Raw genomic sequence first — 16845 nt, forward strand, 5'->3', positions numbered from 1 at the left:
ATTTTACCATCTCAGGGGGACAACTTGTTGGATCAAGAGCGAAAGTGCTTACGAGTGTTTATGCCTGTGCCTGTCGGGACAGGGGTGAAAAGGGGACAATGTTACCAATAAACCCGAGCTGAGAAAACTCCAGGATCATCCACTCCTCRGAGGGCTGCTGCAGGGCAAAGTTCTTCATTGTACTGAGATAGTTTGGCTTGGCCACGATATCATCCTCCAGCTGCAAGAGGAAAGGACATTCAGCGTCAATRACACGCTCAGGTCCCCTTAATAGTCTCTCTGGGCAGAGCAATCAGGCAGGAGATCAGAGGCAAGTTTTGGCAGAGACCTCGTTTATTTTGGAAGATGCACCAAGCAGGTTCTTCTCATCCAAGCTAGCAGGTAAATGACACCTGGCTTCCTGCCCTCCCTGCATCTCCAAACCTGAGGCATCATAGGAACAGATTTTTTCAACCTATTTGGCCATTGTGAAATTCAGCAGCCATGTCTACTCCACCACGTTTCACACACGGTAGCGTACGGCGGTATCTATTCCCACCACCTCGAGGGAACGACACCTTCCCCATCACTGCAGTAAGTACCCATTGGAAGAGACTCTCCTGCAGCATTTGCCCCAGAGGTGACACCACACAGCAGCGGACTCCAGAGGGATTCATCCCTCTGCAGCCACACGCTGGCCAGGGCTTCAAGCTAGCACAGTCTGTTTCTGCGGGAAGCGAGGGCCAGCGGGGACCTCCTAGGTGAGCAAGTTCAGCCCAACCAGCCAAAGCAAACTGAGTCACCCAGAAGCACAAGAAAGAGTGGAAGATTATACATTAAAAAAAAAAAAAGTATATGATTCGAAATAAAATGGGCATAAAGAGCAGCCAGTCGAAGGAAAGATGCAGGGCCAGGCAAAAAGACGGCTTCTCTGAGACCCGCTCCCCCTCCGCCTCGGCTGCGGGATGGGACACGCTCTTCGCCCTCTGACGGCACATCGGGCACCAGCTGTGCTGGACTCGCACGTGAACCCGTCTGCCCTGCGCCCCCGGCACCAAACCTACCTGCACGTAGTAAATGCCTTTGGACTGGGCGTACATCATCAAAAAGCAGTAGTCCAGGTTCTGCTTAGTCCTCCACCTGCGACAGAGAAGCGCGGTGAGAGCGCCGGCCGCTCCCGGGATGCCAGCGCGGCTCTGGCAAGCCGACGGCGGCTTAAGAAGGAAACGCGATAAAGCTCTCGGAGAAGCTGACGGYGTCTCTCCCCTTTGGTTTCTCACCGATCAGCTTAGAGCTACTGGAAAACACAAGGACTTGCGGAGTGAACGGCTTTGGGTGGGAGCGACACCCCGGCTTGGTGCTGGAAACACCACGGTGCCAGCGGCGGCATGCGTCCCCCCGCTCCGCAGCCTTCCAGCCCGGGAAACGCTGCCGTTACTTAACTCAGGGTCTGCGCGGTTTTAGGCTGAGTCTTACCTGACTCTTTCTTTGGGGTCCCCAAAGGATTCCCGCAGGTGGGAGAAATCAGGGTAGAAATGCGGAGACGGGGAAATTACCTCCAGCAGACCTGAGTGGATTTCCCTCGGGAATCTGCGGGAGAAAGGCGGCGGGAGACACGTGCCTGAGCGTCCGACGCGCCACGCCGCCGGCCGAGCCGCTGGGTGAGCGCAGGGCCACAGAGCCAAACGCAACCCGGCTCCCGCGCGCCCACGGACGGCAGGYTGCTCCCGCGCGCCGGCCCCGCAGCACGGATTTTTCTCCCGGACGGGCGACCCGCAGGCGCTGCAGCACGCTCAGCGCCCCGAACGCCAGCGGGAGGAAACGACTCGCCGCCGTGGGAGAAACTCGACTGTTTTTCCCGCTCCCCTGAGTTGGTCCCTGTCCAGCCTCTGCTCTCCGCAGCCAGTTTGCCAGGAAAGCAGGGGACCGCCGCCGGTTTGCAGGGAAGCGGCACCGTCCTGGAGGTGGCGGAGTCCCAGCACGTGCTTTGAAGCAGGCCACACGGACGGACGTCCCGCGGTCTAGAGCGACTCCCAGGACGGCTGAGATAAAAGGCGGCGGGAGCAGCACGGCCGAAGTGGAAAAACTGAGAAACCAGCTGGATTCGCTTCTGCCCAAACAACCCACAGATCGGCCTTTGTTATTTATTGCACTTGGAAAAAAAACGGGTCAGTTTTAAAGAGAAGCCGTAAGCACCATGTACTTTCCACGGGATTAAATGGACCTGCAGACTGGTACGCCAAAAAAAAGAACTTGCTGGCATTACAGGCATTTACAGATTTTCCAAATGCATCAGTAATTAAAAGCCATTTTGCAGGGATTAGGTTATGCATCTCTGATGAGCTATTTCAAACACCGCGCTGTGCTGCAGTTAGGACAGCCAGCAGGAATTCTACCTTTTTCCTTCACGCTGATAACATCAGCATATATTTTCCCTGTAACGCAGTTAAGAACCCTTTAAAGAGTCAAACTTAAAGCAAAAAAAAATCTCACTCATCTGAAAAATTTGTAGGTACGCAAGTGTTGCAAGCAAAACCCAGAGATTACTGTAAGTGCAAAGATAAGTGGGAAAAATGGTTATTTTTACTCTGCCCTTTCTGAGAGCCTCCGGTGCAAGGCTGATTTCCTCTGTTTGTCCCGGGCAGAGGGAGACAGAGCAGGGAGAATGACAACAACTTTTCATCATTTTTTTTCCCCCCTTCCTTCCTCCCTCCGTGGGACGGGTAAAATTTCCAGCTAACGTTTTTGAACCTTCCCCTCCCTGGGCAGCAGCGGCTCACTGAGACGCCAGGATCCGCAGCGAAGCCGCGACCGCTTCCCCCCGCCGCGCCGCGCCGCGAGCCCAGCCTGCCGTGTCCCCGCACCACCTCCGCTCAGCTCGGGAGAAAAATAATTTAAGTGAATCTGGGGGCGGATGGGGCCGGAGGCGCTGGGGAGGGGGGGGGAGCGGGGGACAGCGAGAAATAAAATCGTTAAGTCAATTAAAGCTTCGGGCCTTCTACGGACAGGCGCTTTCTCTGGCAGCGCCCGGTAATTTCAGCAGGATACGTCAGACAATCGGGCCATTATCCGCCGAGAGCGCGTTTTCCTGCCAGCAGGCAGAAGGAGGCGAAAGCCGCCGGCCCGCGCGCGGCAAGATGGAGGGCCGCGCTCCCGCGGGCGCCGGAGCAGCGCCAGCCGCCCCGGATCGCCTCGCCTCGCCGCCCCGCGTCCCGGCCCCTTTCCCACCATTGGCTCGGCGYGGAGCGGTGGATACACCACCGCTGCCGCCGCCGTTAATGCCTGGACCAGCTCGCTGCTAATCACCCGTCGCAGGCTCCTGCCTGGACGGGCTCAGGCGAAGCAACCGCAGCGCTGCRAAAGCCGCTGAGCCCCCCCGGGATGTAAACAGGAGTGACTGCGAGAAAAATGCAGCTATCGGCGAGAACAAGGGAAAAACAAACAGGCTGGAGCAGGAAGAAAAATGGGATCCGGGTTTTAGAGCAAAACGAGCCGGTGACGTCGGGCTGTGCTTATCGCCCCGTCYGGTTGCTCCGGCTCGGCAGCGCAGGCAGAGGGCTGCACTGCACGCAGACACAATTGCCAGGATTACTGTAAATCTAAATAATCCATCTTCTCGCAGCGCCAGAGGACAGAAAGAGCAAAATGAAATGGCATGGCCGTGTGCGTTAAGTACATGCAAGCACAAAGCAGCCTCTGGGAAGCCGCGGATGAAATACAGTGCAGAACAAGCAGAAACTGGAAGCAGCCATGAAAAAGCCAGGCCAGAATTTAAGAACAGAAAGAAAAACACAGCAAACAGCAAAAACACAAAAAGGGAAGCAGAAAAGCATGTGTTTGCTCTTTAATGCAGCCATTCCCTGGCCTTGCTCCATGCGCAGACCGTACCAGCAGAGTAATTTGGACGTGCTTACAAGTTTTTGATATTTTCTGCCACTCCAGTTGTGTACTGTGCATCTGTCTGAAAACAGAAGTTAAACAACGTTAGAAGGCTCGGTCTCAGTCTGCCCCAGCTTGTCCCCGAAATCACCTCGAATACGCCCCAGGCACGCTGTCAGCACCGCCGCATCGTCTTCATTTCTCTCCGTCTCCCCTTTTACCCGCTTCTCCCGCTCGAACCATCTCCCCATTCTGGCAGTTTCTCACCAGCCCCCCTCTTTGGCCAATATTAACCCAAAGCATCRCGGGTCAAAACGCACGTCGGAGATCTCGAGACACTGCGACTCTTCCCCACGTGTTCTCCTGGCACGTCTCTCTCCGCCAGGGATGTTCATTTGCCTAAAGTGTTAACTTCTGGGCCGTTTTTCCTTCTGTACACACTGGCTTTCGTCCAAATGAACACTCTTGGCAGAAAGGGATTTCCACCCCTTCTGTGAAGAGAGGGGTCTATTTATAAGCGCGCATTTACATTTCAGGTTCATTTCAACACTCTGCTTCCTAAAACAACAGTTTGCCCCTACAACCAGCCTGGCAACCTGGCACGGCTCAGAGGCCACGGTTAGCGATACTGCACAGCACTGTTTATACGCGGGATAAACACAAACCCGGRGACGGGCACAGCCCTGAAAACGTCTGCACGGTGACTGGGACAACAAAATCCAAAATAAAGGCCAGGAGATCCAGGAGCAAAACCGCGCTTGCTGCCCGGTGGCTGTGTTGCTTTGGATGGTTGCATCGATCACGGGGCAGGGACCGGGAGCCCGGGCAGGTCCGCGGACGCGGCGTCGGAGAGGTGGGAAGAGGTGCCAAGAAAACAGTGACGAGAAAAACACAGGGAGGGAGGACGGCCCTCGCTCCGGGCAGCAAACGCGTCGTTCCTCTCCACCCTCCACCGCCCTTTCCTCCTCTGCGAGAGGACCGGGCACCCAAAATATTACAGGTGCACATGTAAAGTCCGGTCCTTCAACCACAGGGCATACCATCTTTCCAATTCAGCTGGAAAAAAAAGCCCAAATTGCTCCAATGCAAACACAGGAGACAATTTTGGTCAAGCTGCTTTAAGTCTCCCATGCTTTGGCTTAGCGGCTGTGAAAGCAGACAACAAATTTGTCCTGCCTTAAAGGCAAACAGTGGCCRGGAGGAAACCTCGTCCCAGGCACGCACCACCCGGCCTGGCCTCTCCTGCAGCGCTCCGGACTGCGCCTTCTCCCGCCTAAAGAGCACATTTTCCCCTTGGATGCCAATATAAGCCAGAGACCCGAAAGTCAAATGCTACTCAAATTACTGGTAAACAGGCAGCAAAACCAGACACTATCTGTGTTCTGCTCCCAGTAACATGTCACTGAGGTTTATCTTTCTCACTGGATTTCTGGAAATTAAGACAAATGCATTTCAGGCTCAAGAAAATAATCCTGAGGGGAAAGTCATGGAGAAAAATAACCATATAAACCCATAGATAAAAGCAGATCTTGTGGATTAATGTATCGAGGCTCTTTAGCCCCTGGATTCAGCAACTGATTCTGGGCTCCAGACACTGGCACAAAGCAGCATATTGGTCTCAGCCCCAAATAAGCGGGCTGTTGGGTTTGGAGGGGTTTGGTGCTATTTTACAGGTAGGGCCGAGAAACAAAGTTACTGCAGGAGGGGTTTCGAGATCTCGCAGAGACTTGGAGGTAGAGTCACACGGGCACGCTTCGGTCAACAACCGCTGGAGCATCCCGCCAGAGCCAGCACGATTCGCACCAGCAGATAAGCACACGTGCCACACGGGCAGGGGCTGACGCGACTCGTTTGCCCGCTCGCACCCCGACCTCTGCAGCCCAACCACACTTTCATTTTGGGCAGGATGCATCTAATGATCCTGGTTGGACACCAGCCCAAGGCCGGGCTTATCTGCCCTGGTAAGCAGTGGACGTGACCTTCAGACAAGCAGGCGTCCGGTTTGGCACCGAGTGCGGCGGGCAGGGGAACGGGACGGGGGCCAGCAAAAGGGGATAAACAGGCGAAGCTCTGCATTACCTCAGCGATGAGGACAACGATGACGGAGTCCTCCTTCTCCTGCTGCGTGAGCTCGGAGATGAGGGAGTTGAGGGTATCTGTAAGGTAGGAATGCACCTCCCGCTTCACGCTGGGGATTCCCATCACGACGGACACTGCTCAGAGCCAAGAGAAGATTTTAGAGAGGGGTTGTGCAGAGACAAGACATCTTGCTCAGTCCCCATGACTACTTTGTGGTTTACCTGCTTGGTGCCATGCTCTGTCGTTAAAAACCAACCGTGACCAATATGTTAGTGAGTGCCTGGACTATACGGGGTTCCCTTATTCCTGTCCCACGGCCCCGGGACTGACCAACAGCATCCCCGACGCACCAGGCTGGCCGGGCACGTTCATCGGCCTCGCCTGGGACCTGGGCGCGCACACGCGGTCGGACGCTTCCAGGGCACCCGGGACCTGCTGCTCACACACCGTACGTCCCCATGGACACCCGCGAGGGCCGTTAGCCAAGGCTCTCTGACATCAAGCAGCCTGGCATGAACCACTGACAGCCCGGCTGAGCCTTGATTTGGGAAATTTGTGGCATGGGAATTTCAAGGCAGAAATGGCCACGACCAGACGATAGTTGTGCCTAACTCAGGACGAGCCCAATCAGGAAAGAAGCTTGTTTTTGTGCTGTTTTATGAAAAATAGAAAGCAATCGGAGACTCTTTTCTTCCCCAAAGACTGATGCCTAAGGAAATGCCTGAAAACCCTCCCCCTCCTCGGGGCCTTTTCACCCTACGAATGGTAACTTCAAGACCAACTTTGTTCTCCAAATCCCTCCCATGGACAGAAGCACCTCAGTTTAGGAGGGATAAGTCAGCTGTTTGGCTTTGGTTGGGATTTAGGGGTGGGGGGAACTTCTAGTAACCAAAGTCCTACTCCAGATTGGACTTGTCTCCTAAAACGGGTTAAAGTCTCCATGAAATGCACTGCAAACTGTGCTTTTATCTGACCACCTTCCAGGTAAAATCTAGAGCACTCTGGAAATGGAAAGCAGCACAAAACACTGGACAGAAGCATCGAGAACATTTTAGTGCTGGTCAGAAGCACAGAGAGCATGCCCCTGTACACCGTGACCGCAGATGTCACATGGCTTATCCACCCCAGGTGCCACCACAACAAGGAAGCTTGCATGAAGCATGCAGCCGTTCCTCCAGTCCTGCTCACCGCCACACATCAGCCAGGCCTGGAGGAAAGGGGAGGAACGGGCACTAAGTGAGAGGAAGAGCACCAGAAGCAGCACTAATTCCCATTTACCTCCAGTGCGCCCCTGTCCTACATGCACGGCTGGCTGCAGACTGTTCTCCTTTGACAGCAAATGTGGCAAATGATGAAAGATGGTGGGAAGGTGCAGCACATTCTTGTTGGTGATATTCCACAGTTTTAACTTGGTTTCGTCTTAAAAAGGAAAAGGGAATCAATATGCAAGGAACGGTATGTAGGAAGAGACTGCAAGGCAAAAGCCTTTCTAGAGCAGTGTGGCCACCCGAGACTACTGCTGGGTTATAAAAAAAAAATCAGGCCAACCTTTAACATGCTACCACAAACCCAATTAAAGTTCAGCAGGAGCCATGAGGGCCTTAAAGAAGTCCCAAAATATTTGGGAAGGAGGGGGGAGAATGAAGATCAAATGAAGATCAAATCAGATCTTTCTGCACAGATCCAATTTTCTTCAACTGAGCAACTTAAAAGAAGTGAATAAATAAATAAATAAATAGGCAAAGGGTGCTCAGCCAACCTAGCTCTTTCCTCCCCCCTCTCCTCAGATATCCATTTTCCATATGGATTCAGTACAGCCATAGGAAATGGCATGTATGACTTGCAAGAAAAAAAAGCTTGTAAGCGAGCAAGTTAGCAAATATCATCTGCAGAGGCAAATCTCAGTGCTTGATGATGCATATGCACCACTAGCTACACGGGAGTTTAAGAGTTCCCAACTCTGTTGCATTAAATAATAATTAAAAAAACTCAGGCCATCTGAACTCCCTGGTTTGCTTGCACCGGGGGAGAGAAGAGCACCGTCCTGTCTGCGCCCTACGCACACGCACGCACACGCACACCTCTCTACCTCCTCATTAGCAACAGCTTCAAAACAGCCCGAGATCCTCAACGTCTGTGTTATTCACCAGATAAGCTGCTCCAGGTCCGGTTTATATCCCGCAGGGCCTGCTTCTCGGAGATGGCTCTCTTGATCTCCTCCAGGACCAGGTTGAGTTCCTTCGAGCGCTTGAGGCTCTCCTGCTCGGCGGCGTGCAGGCGGTCTCTGAGCGCCAGGAACTCCCGCTGATAGATATCCACAACGTCACCTGCCGATGGCAAAGAGAGAGACCTTTTTACTCCTCCTTGCTCTGCGGAGTCTCAAGCCACAGGAGCGAGGCTCATCATTCATACCTTCTCCCGTAAAACGCTCACGCGCTKAGAAGGTTGTGGCCCAGCACGCGACCGGCTCCGCTAGAGAGAGCCGTTCCCCTCCGGAGACGGTCACGCTCCTCGCAGCAAGCGTCCCTGAGAGCAACAGCCCTTTCATCTGGGAGACGTACGTCTCGCTCGCACGAGCGTGTTGACAACGAATGATCTAGCAGTCCCCAGCCTGTGGGCAGCTTCAGTTGCAGAACTATAATTAAAAGCCTACTTCCATTTTTCTTGAGTTTCCAGGTCATATAGAAATATGACTTGGTTATATACACATATATATGCATGTATGTAACCAAAGCATGGAGTGAAAAATAAGTTGAATGACGTACTGAGAAGAGGGGACTCAGCTGCGGGCATTAGTTTTAAGAGCAATATTCTGTATCTCTCTCCAGCTCCTGAAGCTAGGGAGCGTGAGACGCCGACCGCTGGAGCAAGCCGCCGGGAGTTTGAGTCAAGTGAAGAAGAACTGAGAGTACTGCTGTTGATGACCTGTTAAAACCAGGCTCCATTAAGGAATATACACATTTTTAATTGCCTCGCTCCCTGCTTTAGCTCCCCCGAGGTATGCAAAGGCAAGAGTTTAAGAGCACATGTCTAAGAGCATTTGAGTGGAGCCCCATGCGCCAAGCTGCTCCAAGGTGTGCAAAAATGGGAAAGAGAAGCGCTAATAAAAAAAAAAAAAAAAAGTAAAACCAAAAAGCATCCCATGACACTTTCACACCTCTCAGGGCAGCCAAGGAGGAGCAAGTCYGGTGTGAAAAAAAGAAAGAAAAAATCCTTCGCAGGTCCCAGTTTCAATGGTGTCTCCACACCTGCACCTGCAATTTCTGCTCCCAGAGGCTGGCACGGTGCCTCCATGGGAAAGGGCCCCAGGAAGGCTTGGGCATGCGGTCGGAGCCGTCTCCGAGGGCGGACAAGCTCGGGAGGGCGTCTGCAAACCGGCCCCAAGCGCATGCCATCCTGGCCTTTCCTCGGCAACACACAGATCCCAGCGCCCGACCCAACGCAGGAGCCAAGGCGCCTCGGGCCCGGCTTCGGAAGAGCCTCCTAATAGATTCCAAAGCCAAAGCTTTACGCTAATCTAATCCCTCCGCAGCAAGGCAGAAGGAAGAACATCGCAGGGCAGCTCCTGCGACAAGCCGCCTGGACGCTTACAGAGCTGGAAGTGTTCGGGCACGCGCCTTAAGGMTGCATCATAAATACAATACCTAAACGAGGAACTTTTGATAGGGTAATAAAGCCGTTTTATTTCAAAGCAACATGGCATCAGCATGCCCTTTTTAAGCACTAAAGCTGCTGGGAGCCTTCAGCCGTAACTAACTGTACAGTAGCTGGGGGCGGATTCAGTTAGTCATTTATGAACCTTCCCGTGCCGTTTCTTACCCTGTTATTAATGAAACCTGCATACTCAGGCAAAAATGCACTTTTATCTCCGGTCACTCATGTGTTTACAACGAGTGCAAGGCCGCATCTCGCAGGACCATGCTCCAAGCACGGTTATCCACTGCATTTTAGACCTGTAGCCCAAACACGGCCAGGATGTCACCCTCAAAACAGGAGCAAGCTTGAAATGGTAAGAGGTTAAGAGTGACTCAAGCTTTCATAGCTGGGTGATGCTCTCGCCCATAATATCGTAACTGGGACCTGCCACTTGGGCACGAGAAAGATCCACCACCGCGCAAAAGAAAAGCTTCACTGAAATCATCGTTTTTATGAAGTTCACCTTGCTGTCGCAGCACTGAGTTAAGCAGGCTCCTCATCGACTTTCGGGGATCAGCTGGGCTCTGCAGGTCCCTAACAAGACCAAAAATGCTCTGCTGGAGCTTCCAGACACAGGGCTAAATATAAATTAGAGCCACTGAAGAAAGACACACCGACTGCATTAACAATCTCTATTTTTGTGTCTATAAAGCTAAGTAGAAAAAAAAAAGGGGGGGGGRAGTTTTGAAGATCAAATGTACTCAACTCCAAAGCAGGGAGTTTCCAAGACAACACCGCTTCCAAGTCAAGCGCTCTCCAATGCTTTTGCCCAGCGGATGTTTTCCCCGCGGGGTCTCTTCCCCCCTCCCAGGACCTTCGTGAAGATTCGCGGCTTCAAACCCAGCAAAACCCTYGCACAAGGCAGCCTGGCTGCTATTAACCTTCGGCCTTTAGGTATTTTTCCCGTAGTCCCTGGAGCAGGGGGAGGGAGCAGAGGAAGCTCCACACCGCCCATCCGACAAGGCCTTATTCAGCGAAAGGAGGGGAACAGGCAGAAACAACCGCGGCCTTTCCCTTTTCCTGCCCGATGCGTCTCGCTTTCCACCGGCAGTGAGAATGGAAATCATTTAAAAACCACTGGAAAAAACAGGTTAACACCCAGCTGCCACGGGAATTCGCTGGAGGAGCTCGTACTTCCAGTGTACTCCAGATGTGCTAGATCTTCACTTGATGGTACCTCTCACGCAATCACAAGAATACAACTTTTAGCTGCAAAATATTCTAGCTTATAGTTTTTACTACTTATATCTTTCAAAGCAACTAAGCTACACCTATCGACGCTGGTAAGGAGCAAACCTCTCTCCCTGTTTTTCCATGGAGCAGTGGAGGGTACTGTGTTTGCGGGATGCTCGAATCACCTGGGGACCAAACAGCTGGAGACCGACGTTAGACCGTGTCCCGCCCTACCCGGAGCAGGGCGAAGGCAAAGCTCGGCACTTAATGGCTTTTTCCGGAGTGCTGCGCCCGGTTCGCGTCAGGCGGGGAAGGGAAATGTCGCTGATTACTCAGTCGCTAACGACCTGCCCGCTGCAGCCCGGAGCCGCGCGCTTCCCCGCGCCGCGGTGGGGACGGGCAGCCGACCGCTTGCTGCTCCGCTGGCTAACGGCAGGAAGCGAAACGGCATTTGTTTCCGGCGCTCTCGCCCCGCGGTGTCCTAGCGGCCTTGCTGTTCCTCAGTTAAAATCCCATGAAATCTGAAAGGCGGTGGCGAGCGCTCGCGGTGACGGCTCCAACGGTCGGAGGCAAAACCCGAGCCGGGCAGGGAGTTCCTCGTGGCATTGCCGCGATCGGGGGGAGAAACCGGCTCCCGCACCTAAAAGCGTGTTTGGACACAGAAGTGATTTGCTGCTGACCAGGCTGAACAAATTTTTCAGCTAGTGTCAGCTCAGCCCAGACCCTCCACTTACCTTTCGAAGCAGCAATATTCTCTGTCTACATAYTTATTATATTCCCTCCAAGCGCAAGGATAATAGAGCTCTTAAAACATCCTAAGACTCAAGTGTTCTAGGACWGAAACTCCTAGCTGGGACTATATTAAAAAAAGGCTCATCTCACTTCATGGTTTACTTTTCCTTGAGAGATAACACATGGCTTTGGGCTTAAAATATACCGGTTGGGCTCCGCAACACCGACCCGCTGCGATACCTCCCAGCGTTTTCGTTCGGCCACTACGGGACCCATTTAACAAAAAAAGCATTTCTCCATGGTGGCGAATCCTGCGGCTTTGCTCTTATTTAGGCGACTCTTAGTGAGAAGCACGTCTGCTCGCGGAGGCCAGGGCTGGGACGCCTGGGTGCGCTCCATCAACCCGCTTTCAGTTTTCGAGTCAGAGCAAAACACCTGATGCCAAAACAGCAGCCAGGTGTGAAACCAGGCCTGGGCTGATAAAACCCCACCTTGAAGTCTCCCAGGGCCATCCCCATACATATTTGTCAGAAATTTCATAATTCTGCGTTCTTGGTTTTTCAAATCACACTACAACCTCCCGGGGAGCCCTCTGTGCATTTTAAATACGTCCACATTTCAGGATCAATTAGTTTTGGTTTTGTTCTTTGAAGACAACCTCTCCCAGCAGAGCGGACGGGTGGCCAAAGTCGGAGCTTTCCCTCCCCGCTCGAAAGCAAATTCAAAGGCTTTGCTAACTGCATTTGCTTCTCATTAGGAAGACTTTCGAGAGACTTTGCTTAAAAACTAAAAACAATCCCCAAACCTCTAAACTATTTGTCTTTATAAAATCTTGGCTTCAAGAGAGCAACTGTGAATTTTGACCAATCTGTTGCAAGTGTTGAAGTCAACACAAGCACACTGGTTTCCAGGGCCAAAACAGCCGAAAGAAAAYTAAGTCCCTGATTCATGTGCCAAACCGAGAGCAGAAAACTAAACTTCCTACAGGAGAGTTATCTTAACAGACCATGACCCTCTGTTTTATTTAAAACGCACCTAATTAATAACCATTACACCTACAAGACTTGCACGTGGCATAAAACCGCATTTCCTGACTACGCGCTGTGCCCCGGTCCTGTAACCTGCTAACACCTAATGTGGATGCAGGTTGCACACTCACCGGCAATTCAACCGCAACTCAAGCTCTGCAACGCAGAGGACTAACTAACTCCAGATATTATTTGCTCTGGAATTACTACGTGTTTTCTTCCAGAGCGCAAAGGCCTGAGAGAACTGCAGGGTACACACACACACACACACACACACACACAAAAAAAAAGGCCCTCAGTAAAGCAGCCTACATTATCCAAAAATGCAAACGGTGAAAGAGTGGAAAAGGAGCCGGCGGCGAGTAATTTGACCCCAGCTCACCCCTCGCGCCTGGTTGCAGCCGGGCTGCTTTTCTGCTGCRCCCATGCGTTGCGTTGCAAACGTCCAGCTTTGGCCCGGGCCGAAGGCGCTCTTGGAGTTAGATTACGATTAGTGATTTTATGTTTTGATGTTTAACGGTTTATACAGCCCTGGCGCGGCTTCCACACATCACACTCCAGATTGCCCTGACGGACCTGCAACACTCATTAGGTATATTGCTAATGTAATTTCACAGGACCGTTAAAATATATATAAGAAGTTACTGTGCCGTGTCGGTGAATTAAATGCGGCTACTGAAATGTGAAAAAGCTTAGTCCTGTTTTAAATGGCAAGGCGACGGCTAGCGTAACAGACAGGCATCAGGTACCCTGCAAGGTTACGCAGGCAGCAGTAAAAACTCCAAACAGACGTTCCATGTCATCAAAAGCAAAACTTTGCCAGCTGCTAATTTGGGTGTGGAAGGAAGAAATCAGCTTTAGAGACGCACCATAAGCAAAAACGGAAAGCAACCCGAAAAGCCACAAGGAAGCAACTCTGCCGGGGCATCCGGACCTGCCGGTAACCGCTGCGACAGTCCACAAGGACAGACGGTGAGAGGATTGACTTAAGTAGGGGGGAGAGAAAAAGAGGGCGCGGGTCAGCACCCAAAATACCTCCAAAACAAAACGTCATTGCCCTTGCCAGGCAGGAGGAGGACTGAACAAGCCTTTTCCCTCAAGCAAAGTCTAAGGAAACACTAGCCGTGCTCTTACAAGTAAGATTGGAGGTATACAGCCTCTCGCTTCGTGAGCCAGCAGATTGTTTTTTCCAGTCCCAGATTCATATTTTAAAATCACATATATTTTGATCGTTTAGGATACAGGCATCCACCGAGAACTTCATTTGCATTAAGGCACCGAGCACCAAAACACGACTGGGGACAAATCAAAGGCGCTCAAGGCCCGATTTCCGGGAGCGGTCAGCATCTGCGACCAAGGCTGGAGCTCCCCAAAGGCTCCAGGAGCGACCAAGCACCRCCAGGACGCCCACGGGGCGCCGGAGAAGCAGCCAGGGCTCGCGGTGCCCCTGCTCTCCTCGCACGGCCTGCGGCTCCCTTCTGAACAAAAACCTCTCCTGGCCTTCTGCAACGCTTCCAGATCGCAGAAATTGGCTTCAATGAATTATTTATTTAGCGGGAAAGAGCGATTTGCTGTTGGTAGTCCCAGCCCAGCTGGCATGTGCGGCTCAGAGGTCTTGCACGGTCCAGAGACGTCACCTCCACCTTGGGGCAGGCTGGCAGGACGCGTCTCCATCTTGATAAAAAGAACGAACGACTGAGCAGTGACATCGCCACATCCCAAGCAGATGCTTTAGCTATTCAGAAAACCCGATCGGACATTTACGGATTCACCGTGCGCTGAATCACCCGGATATTGTGTCAAAATAGACATTTTCTGGCCACTGCTTATAAAAATACACCTCAATTTTCTTTCTTCGTTTTACATGAGTACTGTTATAATTTGTGGTCAACACCAAACCATAAAATCACATGAAAAGTACAGTCATTAGTGCTATCATCTTTACTGGGGAAATAGTTGTAGGTGTCGAAGGAGGCAGGCAGGGAAGAAAGGAGGCAGCCGGCAGGTTTCCCAGGTCAGACCTAAACGTGCTCTGAAATAGCTGGTCAACAAAGTGATCAAAAATAGATTTGGGGATTAAAGAAAACCTGACTGGGCTGAAGGACCAATATTTCTACAAACAAAATTATTATGACAACCGTCCATTAGAAAATAACTCATTGCTTGTACAGTCAAACAGAGGCTTCAACCGAGAGCAGCTATAGGTCAGTTCCTTATGTTCTCCCACTGCCCTGTATTTAGGTTTTGTTTCAGTTTAGGCACTACCTATGGTTGGCGTACCTGAATTGGGGCCAAACAACAGATTTTGGTTAAGCCACCATCTCAAAGCATGTCGCAGCGCAGCCGCAACATCTCAACCTTCAGCAGCCCCACGCAAGGAGATGGAAATGCAATGACTCTCTTAACTGATGGTCTCCATCCAGGCAGCTCTGGCCCCCTTCAGTCACCGTTTCTTTTCGCTGAGGTGGGTTTAGGATATATTCCCGTGGCACGTGTCCTCACCGGAGTTTCATGTTGTCTCAGCACGTATATCCTCCGAAGGAGAGAGGAAAATGCCCATCCACTGTGCCTCATTACTCCAAAGAAGAATCAAATGTTTACATTTCAAATCCAGTACAGAAAACATTCCACCTGGCCTTTCCAAAAATACGATTTGGGGGGTTTTAATGTCTTAAGGAATAAGATTTCAGGGATGGGGATAGGCAGCCTTCCCGCAAAGGAGATAGTGAACCACGGTGCGGCTGGTGGACGTTCAAATCTCACTTCCAAAGAGATGAGCGTGTGCAAGGGCGTGTGTGTGCACAAACATCCAGGAGGGATTCAGGCTCTGGAGTAGGAACGTAGCAATTCGGAAGTTAAAAACAAACTAGATGGTGATGTTTCACCCTTTTCTCACCTACGCCTAAGATATCTCCAGCTGAGGGAAGGGAAGGTGGCAGAAGCAGTGAGACCGCTGTCGGGTCCCTGCGGAGCAAGGTCTGGGCACTGTTGCTGCAGCCCAGCTCCATGGCTGAATCCAACCGGATGCTACAGAAAGCACAAACATCCGTGCAAATCCCCTGCTTTTTACCACGCCGCAAACAAAACTGCTGACGGATAAGGAAATCCCTGGGAGGTATAAACCGGCATCAGGTTTTGCAGAAGAAACCAGTCCCTCTGCTTTTTCTGGGATTTTATCTACCTGTTCAGGGGATTTAATGAGACTGTCAAATGAGACGATGTTTCACTTTGCCACAAAAACAGGAGGAGAAGTGAGGGAAGAGGCCAAATACTGCTATTGATCAAAACAGAAAGAACACAGTATTAAGCGGTCAATTTTCATCATAGCGAAAGGTTAACTATCAAGAGGAAGCCTGAAGGTTTTGTATTAAAACTAGCATCCAATAGATTTATTAAGGATCTGGAGAAGGAGCTGAATTTGCGACGGAGCCAAATACAGCGATGGCGCAGAGATAAGTTAGTCGAAACCAGGAACGAACACAACGACCAGGCAAGAAGGCAACAGAACGGCAAATTAACGTCAAAGTTGATGGATGCAAATGAATGGGGAGGGGGTAAATCAAGCTATTTCTCACGTGGTTCTTAATTAACAATATTAACCAGGAAGGAGAGCAGAGCCCCCCAGCGCCTTCGGTGCCGGCTGCTGCTCTGCAGGTAGCAGCGAGCCCGGGAAAGGAAGGGGGACGGCGATGGGGCCGAACAAGATGTTCGGCTGCTCCGTGAACAGGATGGAGAATAAGGGTGTGAGGATTAAAACATTATTAAAATGATGCTGCCTAATCCAGGAATAGTTTTCACCTCATCCGAAAATGAGTATTATTACAGACTTAAAAGGGGCTTTAGAAAAGGGTGATGGAAATGATCAAAGGACTGAAGAAACAGTGCTCTGGGAGGAAGGAAAAAAATTTGGGATCATTTTAGCATGGGCGTAATAATAGGGCCCATGATGAAAAGCGTATAAAATGGAGTGACAGAATGAGAATATATCACAGACCTCCGTTCGCTCTGTCTCAAAACACGGAACAAGTGACCATTCATTTAAAATACTGTTAATTTGAAACTGATAAAAGGAAATGCGTCGCACGGAAAAAGCGTATTACACTGCTGCATTCACCGCCACGGAAAAACGCTGAAACCAGGAATGTAAACAGCTCTGAAGAGCTGGAAGATATTTCAAGCACGTTGGCACCAAGAGATGGGGCTGAGACCTCAAAACGTGGGATAAGTCACCTCCGCGCCGTGGCACTCTCGCCGGTCCCCAGCTCCCATCTGCCTTGGC

General features: G+C 51.5%; 1 protein-coding gene across 1 annotated transcript in view; it reads right to left on the reverse strand.

Moving 5' to 3' along the window:
• Positions 1-16845, reverse strand: part of MGAT4B (alpha-1,3-mannosyl-glycoprotein 4-beta-N-acetylglucosaminyltransferase B) — a 51896-nt gene that overhangs the window by 8381 nt on the left and 26670 nt on the right. Inside the window, exons 2-8 of the mRNA XM_026063464.1 lie at positions 8085-8264; positions 7216-7356; positions 5938-6071; positions 3894-3940; positions 1456-1569; positions 1044-1119; positions 106-220 (exon numbers count right to left, since the gene is read on the reverse strand). Of these exons, the coding sequence (XP_025919249.1) occupies positions 106-220; positions 1044-1119; positions 1456-1569; positions 3894-3940; positions 5938-6071; positions 7216-7356; positions 8085-8264 (807 nt within the window). The remainder of the gene's footprint in view (positions 1-105; positions 221-1043; positions 1120-1455; positions 1570-3893; positions 3941-5937; positions 6072-7215; positions 7357-8084; positions 8265-16845) is intronic.

This window comes from Apteryx rowi, unplaced genomic scaffold (genome assembly GCF_003343035.1).
Source record: "Apteryx rowi isolate R43461 unplaced genomic scaffold, aptRow1 scaffold_2, whole genome shotgun sequence".
NCBI lineage: Eukaryota > Metazoa > Chordata > Aves > Apterygiformes > Apterygidae > Apteryx > Apteryx rowi.